Raw genomic sequence first — 7945 nt, forward strand, 5'->3', positions numbered from 1 at the left:
CCGATACAATGATCTCCGGTACGGAACTCCTGACCCAATTCTCAGCCTATGAGCTAATCCCTGCGAAGATAAGCCGCAGACACAGACCGGCCTGGTGGCTCCATTGCACGGGGTGCCTCATAACTCCTTGTTCTCGATGCGGATGATAGTCCAACCCGGCCTCTCACCAACTCTAACGAATGAAGCAAGACTTTGCAAGCATCGGAGCAGTATTGGGCAACCGATAGCTTAGGAACCGGGACCCCTGCCTCCAAGTACATGTATATATCTAGGCGAAGCAGTGATCTTGTCTCAACGTTGACATACAAAAATCACCATCCAAATCAACGCGAAGCTATACAGAGGCTCTGCATCCCTCCAACGACCACAAGGTCGATACTATCAGCAGGATGAGGATCCTCCACTACATAGAGTGGTTCCTCGCACGCCTCCTTAACAACACCAAAGGCAAGGATGGGAAGCTCTATACACGTGGTCCTTTTGTTCTCCAGGATTCCCAAGAAATCACCATCACCTCGCTCACCCCGGCTCGTCACAGTTTTCCGCAGAAACTGATGTGCCTGTGGTCGAGACCAAGGAAACGTCAAAGAGTGCGTTCTGATCGTCAAAGACCCTGACACACCGATACTGAGTGTGCCAACCCACGGGATGTACTACGCCATCCTCCGAATCAAAACATCCACCAGCTTCAAGACTTCCAGCTCGATTCCTCGAAACCCACATCTCACTCAGACGGGTCTGGGGAAAGACACCTAGCAAATGGCTTCCGGTCAGGCAAAAATCTGCGCGGAAATTTATACTCGAGACCGTGTCCGCCAGACGGCGACGGAGAGCACGGGTACCTCTTCCAGGTTGTGGCTGTGAAAGAATATCTGACCGTCAATAAGGTGTAGCCCATGGTGACAAGGGACGAAGTATCTAAGGGGTTGCAAGGAAAGGACTGTAGGGTGGGAAGTTTGGGTTGGGATCTATGAGAATAGGTGGTACAGGTTTCTCGATGGCCACCGAGCAGTGGCAGGAGTGGATGACGTCCTGATGGCAGAAAGAGTAGACCCGTACTCCGTAACGAGAAGCACGAAATAGTCAACATATTGCCACAGATGTGTTAGTAACAAGCGATGGCGGCAACGTGGACAGCAGTCCGGCGGGACTGGCTAAACTTTCATGGCAATTTTGGAGCAGATGCCTCCTCACGTTGCGTGCATCTGGCGCGCGAGGGGAGGAAGCGAGCCGTAGCATGTGAAACTTACTGGGTACTGTGTACCGGCTGGGTCCAGGTGATTTCATCATTAGCCGAGAAAGTTCCACGGCTTCCATGCATATCTTGGTCAGCCAATCCCCAGAGATGGTGGTCTCTGATAGAGGTGTGAGATAATGCCTCAAAGTATGTACCTGGCGAACATGGGTGCGTCGGCCGGCGGAGTGTAAGCGATAGATATTCACGAGACGGGCATAAGAGCACGACGTTAAGGGAGTCAGGGCTGTAAATTGTGATGATTGATTTTGCTCCGCGGACCACCAGAGGGCACGCTGTTAGTGATGGGAAAAGAGAGGAACAGATGGATTGAGTACCTGACGGACGGAGTGATGGCGAGGGATAAAATCCGGCAGTGCGCCCCCAAGCCGCCGGCCGCTAGCTGCTATGGTCAGTATTGGGCGTCACGTGCAGCGAAAGCAGCAAGCACATAAGTTGACGTAGTGATTATCGTTGGGCACCCGGCTGTTCAAAGAGCCCAACGCCTAAGTTAGGCCCTGAGAGGCAAAGGGGGCCACCGGGAGCACCTACGCAGCCAACCTCTTCCAGGCTGTCCGTGCACCTGCCCTGACCAAGCCTCAAGCGCCAGTCACTTTTAGCAGCGGATCACCACCACAACCACAAACACGCGGGGCATCAAAAATAACAAAACCTCAAATCACCACCATCATCCAGCTCTCCGCCTTTTCAAGCCCTTTCGGCCCTCACTTCCCTGAGATATCCTTAGCCTCTAGACCGCCCGACACACAGCTGCTCGTCCACGCCTGTTCAGCCGCTCCCCCTCCTGCAAAGATTGCAACAGCCTACGGTCGTCGTCGCCTTCGTCTTCTTCTTCGTCTGCGTTTGCGCCCGCGGCAAAGCCGGCCTCGCACCGAGGTGTCTATCGGTAAGTTTGCCCCAGCTCTTAGTCCCTTGAGAGGTTTCTCGCTCGCGAACGCATGAACCCCGGCCGCAACAGCCCTGCACCACCCACCACCCGCAAGCACCTGCAAAAGTTGGTCACGTAAGAGGCCCAGCAGCACCACTCATCCTTGTCAGTCGCCCAGTCCTAGCCACTGCATCATCATAATAAAATGAACTTCCGCTTTCTCTCTGCGAATGGCGACGGCTCCTGGGCCGTGTGCCAGACGTGCTGCAACCTCATCCACAAATACACTGTCCACCACTACTTGATTTTCTAGAAACCTCGATCTCGCCCATCCAGATTGGCCATCCCCTATATCCGTCTCTTCCGCCGCCGTCGAACCCACCTCGTACATACCTGAACCCTGGCTTACTTAAACAGCGACAGCAAAACTCGCATCTAGTATCTCCCGGTGTCCGATTTGACGTCGCTCACTAGCCGGGTCATCCGTATTCCCGTTCTGACGACTACAAGTTTCAGCTGTGCGCCAGCCTCACTCAATCTCAACGACATCATCCTTCGCCAGCACGCTGTCTGCTCACGACAAAGCCTGGAAAATCATGGAAATGGCCCATCTCCGCGTCCGTCTTTGAACCCTCTTCGCCGACCGTTCTTGAGCTTTCAACATGCGCTCTAGCAATTTGCTCAAACGGGCGCACAGCCACAACAAGCAGACACTCTCTAATCTGCTTCACTCGAGAGGCACCTCGCCACATCCCCAGCCCGACACGATCTCCGGCCACAAGCTGATTGAGGAAGAGACTAACCCAAATTATAAACCGGAGCACTGGTACCCCGCGAGAATTGGCGAGGTCCTAAACCATCGCTATGAGCTTCTTGTCAAACTCGGTTACGGCATGACGGCGACTGTCTGGCTCGCCAAGGATCTCCACGCGTGAGTGCCTGGCAAATTGCAAGTTGGCCTTGTCCGGACTAACTCGCTTTACAGTGACGGTCAGTCCGGAAACCGGAAATATGTCACGATCAAAATCAACGTCAACACGCTCGGCGAGGACTTTCAGAAAGGCAGACGCGCAATTGCAGAGAAGCTTTTCTCAGCAAATCCTCAGCATCCGGGATACGCGCACGTCCGATTCATGCTCGATACATTCCGAGTGAACGGTAAATATGGCGATCATCTGTGCATCGTCTACGACGTCCTCCGTGAACCTATTGACTTGTGCATGAAGAAGTTCCCTGGGAGTCGCTTCAGCTGTGGCAAACTTCGAGTCCTGCTGCCTGCTCTTCTAAAAGGACTTGACTACATGCACTCCGAATGCCACGTGGTACATACCGATCTGAAGCCTGACAATATCATGATGGGATTAGGCGACCCTAATATCCTCGACCACTTCGTACAACACGAACATGACCACCCATCCCCGCGAAAAGCACCAGACAGCCACGGACGTATCATCTATACATCATGCAGTGACTTTGGCGAGTCACCGACCGAGGCTGTCATTGCCTCGGCCAAGATTACAGACATCGGTCTGGCGGCTTGGGGAGACGAGAAGAACACTAAACCCATTCAGTCGAATGTCTTTATGGCACCTGAGGTCATCCTCCAGGCAGGCTGGTCCTATCCAGCAGATATATGGAATCTAGGCGTGATGTTGTGGGACTTGGTCGAAAACATTGGATTGTTTGACTCAATAAGCACAGAGCCTGATCACTATCGGCCAGAGCAGCACTTGGGCTTGATGATAGCCTTGCTGGGTCCTCCCCCGAAGGAGTTTCTGGCCCGGTGTGCGAAGGCAAAGTGGTACTTTGACGGCGACGGTCAATTCAAATACCCCAAATATGTGGCAGAGGATTGCAAATTTGAACATTCCATCCACCGGATGAATGCGGAAGAAAAGGAGCTGTTCATCGATATGGCGAAGAAGATGTTGACCTGGGTCCCCGAAGAGCGCTGGACTGCGAAACAATTGCTTGAGCACCCGTTTCTGACCAAAGAACGAGAATGTTATTGGGACACACCAAGCCTCAGTAGGGCTTCGACAACATCGGTGGGATCCTTGACACCTTCACGTTCAGGAACACCCGGACTGCCACCAACGTCGGTACCAAATGGTTCAGTCCATCATTCAAGCCTCCCAGTGAGACTTCTCGAACTGGTACCTTCGCTCGCGTCGTCAGACACCACAGAGCCGCGACTGCAGAGACAGTCGACAAACGGGTCCTTGAAAGCGTCGGAGAACGATGAGAAGTCGACCTCTAGCTCGACTCTACCATTGAAGCCCAAAATGGAGACTCTGGCGGAGTCCAAGGGCGAAAGCAATGACGAGGCGCCGAACAAGAAGCGTGTCTCAATCAACAAGTCGAATGAATCGTCCCAAGCCATGATCGACGCCATTCTCAACCGGGGCAAGAATCACACTCCCAAACCCGAAGCGAAGTAAGGCATAGCGTGTTGACGGTTATACCGGTACCTCGGCCATGATCGAGGGCGGGGACGAGTTAGTGCTTGAGAATACCTAGTATTGCCCACAACATCACGATCGTGTTACGCTCCCGAGGCGCGTGACCGCAATGGGTGCGAGTAACGAAGCGGCATGACCACCGGGGTCGTATCTGCAGGCAATGCGGATTGAGCTTTCGCAGCTGGGGTTATCCGCATGCGAGCGGGCCTTTTCCCGACCTTTTGTCGAATCCATTGTTCATCATAGCTAATTAGCTTAATTGATACCCCGAGCTTCAGTTCTGATCTCCTGGTCACAATGCCTTGCATGTCGCCGATAATCGATGGAGTGGATTGCTGCGTGGTCTCCTTCTCAGAGAGGCTGCATGAGATGCCCAATCTATGGAGACCACGACGACTCCGCCTCTAGCCAGTGGTCAAAGGATCTTACCAATCTCGGTGTGCATGGTTGCCTCATAACGGTAACGGACGATGTCCACTTTGGCTGCGGAGGCTGGTTACAGCAGATGCCGGGGGCCATTGGGCCTAATTAAATGGACATGGCCAGCATGAGCGACGGTTGTGGAGAGTCTCTGCCACCTGCGCCAAGGTTCCATCATCAATCAGCTCGAGCAGCTGGAGACAAGCTCGCCCTCCTCTCGTTGCTACAGACATTCACACCCAGATGCTCGCGAATATGCCTCACGCTTGCAAGAGAACGGTCAATCCGTTGACACGTTTCGAGTTGTCCTCGAGTTTCAGGAAATTCTCGATTTGCCCGCCGCCGCCGCCTTTTGACTGCTGCGCCATGCTCACGGCAAAACTCAATGATGTGCCCCGCCGTGCGTCCTTCGAACGACGCCCTTCAGAATGAACTTTGTGATATCTTGACCATCACGACTATGCCTCCTCGTCGCAGCCTTTGTCGAGCCACTCGAGTGCGCACCTGCGCAGGATGCTTTCTGCTAAAGTGGAGATATGCCTACAACGTTGCCCTTTGGCGTACGCCTGAGCTGACAACCGGTCATGTTGTGCAAGAGAATGCAATCTGGACATGACTTGACTGGGCCTTTGGCTCCGCTCAGTGGAGAATGAGACGGCTATGCAGCTCGTAAAAGTGTGATATACAAGCCGGACGAGGCAGCCTCGAGGGGGGGGGGGGGCGCGGACAGGTGAAGAAGGCAAACACCATCCTCATCTTGTTCTTTGACGTTTTAGGTTCAGGCTCTTCGGCCGATCTTGAAGAAACTACCGCAAGTCGCCTAGGCAAGGAAGTCGTCAGGTTCTGGACAGGACATTGATGAATACACACCAGTGTGTTGCGGGCTTCGTCCAAGCGCGGAATCTTGGGCTCATATCGAACATGTTCGGAATCAAATCAGTCGGTACAATTGACTTTCCTCACACGATGGCCCCGTCACATCCGCTACTGGCACCCTTTACCGTTCGAAAGGCAGGAACCAACGCCATTGCCTACGAAAGGCGCTCTTTACTTCACGGCGGACCCACGAACGAATTCCACTGAACAACTTTGCAAGAACTGACATCTTTCGCCCTGCTTGCGCCACCCCATTTCTCTCTGCTGGGCCTTTTTTGCACAGGCAGACTGTGGATTTGAGCATGATTCCTCGCACCGCATTGGGTGGATGTTTTTTTTTAATCGTCGAAATACGTGTCTGGATTCGCTGCTCTCAGATATGCTCGCACTGCCCCTTGTCGCAGGTTGCAAACATCGCTGGGTGAAAATGTCGCACACGCTGCGCAGTGTGGTCGCGGGAAGGCAATCCCCATAAATCTGAGCACCTCTGCTCAGAACGAGATTCCTTTCGATTCTCATATCCTTTCAAAGACACAGAGACAGAGAGAGAAGCAAAAGAGCGAGCGCCAGATCCAGAGCTAGACCCAGAGAAACTCTAGAGGGAGAGACACCAACGAGGCTAGCTTCAGCATACAGATCCTCGTCTCGATATCCAATCATGTGGTGAGTAAGGCTCCTTCACCGGTCGTCTGGAAGGTCATTTAACGCCTCAACGGCAGCTTCGCCCACGCCAGTCCTTTGCAAAGTTTCGCCGGCGGAAACGTGGCCCGCGCACAGTTCGCGCTTCACGGCCATGATGGACTACACGACCGCGCTCGCACCCGCACCCGCAACCTTGACCTGCACATGGACATGGACAACAAGGCTCACGGACACGGCCGCACCCGCAACCTTGACCTGGACCTGGACCTGAAGGCTGGCGAACACAATCGGGACTTGAACAAGGCTGCATGGGACATGCCACCCTTGACAATGCCATCAGGAGCTCCTCAAACCCACGGTCCGAGATTCGAAGTCTGGTATTGTTGCCATTGCAAGAAGAGTGGCCCGTTGAAAGCTGTCAACAACGCGCATTGCCCTTCATGCCAGTGGAAACGCTGCGCAAATTGCCCAAGCGAGTGGCGCAGCTAACGGATTGCACCGGGAGTACGCAGCATGTAAGCCGTGCCGCGTCTCCAACAGCGGTGTGGGAGCGGTGTGAGAGGGGAGGAGTCAAGCTGGAGTGGGAATCAGGGGGATTCTGATCTCTCCAGGGCACGACGACGGCGACGGTGATGGTGGCAGTGGCAGTGGCCGTGTGCTGGACATGGTCACGAGTTCCAGCACGAGGCATTTCTGCCCAGGGTACCCTAGGGAGGGAGGGAGGGAATGGAGCACACGGTACGGAGTACTGTAGCACAGGCCTTGTCGGATGCCGTGGTCATGTCATGATGGTCAGTGTCTTTGCTTTACAACCGGCGTCTTGAGTTCAAGACTTTTCTTTCGTTATGGGAATCGAGTCTCGGTCTCGCAATGACATTCGTTTTTGCTATCTGCTTTCTGCGTGCACGATGATACTTGCTTCTGCTTGCTTGTGCATGGACGATGATGCTTGCTTCTGCACGCACGATGGACGTAGTATGTAGTAGCGGTGACTTGTGTGCTCGCGCGCGCGCGCGCAGTCAAAACATCCCCGTCGCCGGACCTCTCACTTTGCATTGTGGGACAACTGCGCTGAGACAAATCGTCCGCACCTAGTCCAGTACGACTCAATCGCCAGTCTGGCTCGCGCGCCGCCTGCCTGTACGGAGGACGTTTGTACAATAGACAAAATCCTAATTTCGCGGAGGGGAAAGATGTCCCGCATGACAGATCAGGACTCAGCGTTACGGGACTATATAGCCTAGGTCCTTAGCGCATGCGAGTACCTTACGTTCTGCACGCGTGGAGTCTCCGTCGACAACTAGATAGTTATTAGCTCCACCACACTTCTTCTTCCTCTTCCTCTTCCTCTTCCTCTTCCTCTTCCTCTTCCTCTTCCTCTTCCTCTTCCTCTTCCTCTTCCTCTTCCTCTTCCTCTTCCTC

At 53.9% G+C, this 7945-nt stretch overlaps 2 protein-coding genes across 2 annotated transcripts; both read left to right on the forward strand.

The window, feature by feature from the left end:
- Positions 1 to 648: 648 nt before the first annotated feature.
- G647_01487 (uncharacterized protein) lies at positions 649 to 756 on the forward strand (the record flags this gene model as incomplete). Its single annotated transcript, XM_008724886.1, has 1 exon — positions 649 to 756. One exon carries the CDS (start codon positions 649 to 651, stop codon positions 754 to 756), a length of 108 nt encoding a protein of 35 aa, XP_008723108.1.
- A 2029-nt stretch (positions 757 to 2785) lies between these two features.
- G647_01488 (uncharacterized protein) lies at positions 2786 to 4564 on the forward strand (the record flags this gene model as incomplete). Its single annotated transcript, XM_008724887.1, has 2 exons — positions 2786 to 3054; positions 3109 to 4564. The coding sequence occupies 2 exons, from the start codon at positions 2786 to 2788 to the stop codon at positions 4562 to 4564; spliced, it is 1725 nt and encodes a 574-aa protein (XP_008723109.1).
- Between the last annotated feature and the right edge of the window lie 3381 nt (positions 4565 to 7945).

The sequence above is a fragment of the Cladophialophora carrionii genome (genome assembly GCF_000365165.1).
Source record: "Cladophialophora carrionii CBS 160.54 unplaced genomic scaffold supercont1.1, whole genome shotgun sequence".
NCBI classification, from domain to species: Eukaryota; Fungi; Ascomycota; class Eurotiomycetes; order Chaetothyriales; family Herpotrichiellaceae; genus Cladophialophora; species Cladophialophora carrionii.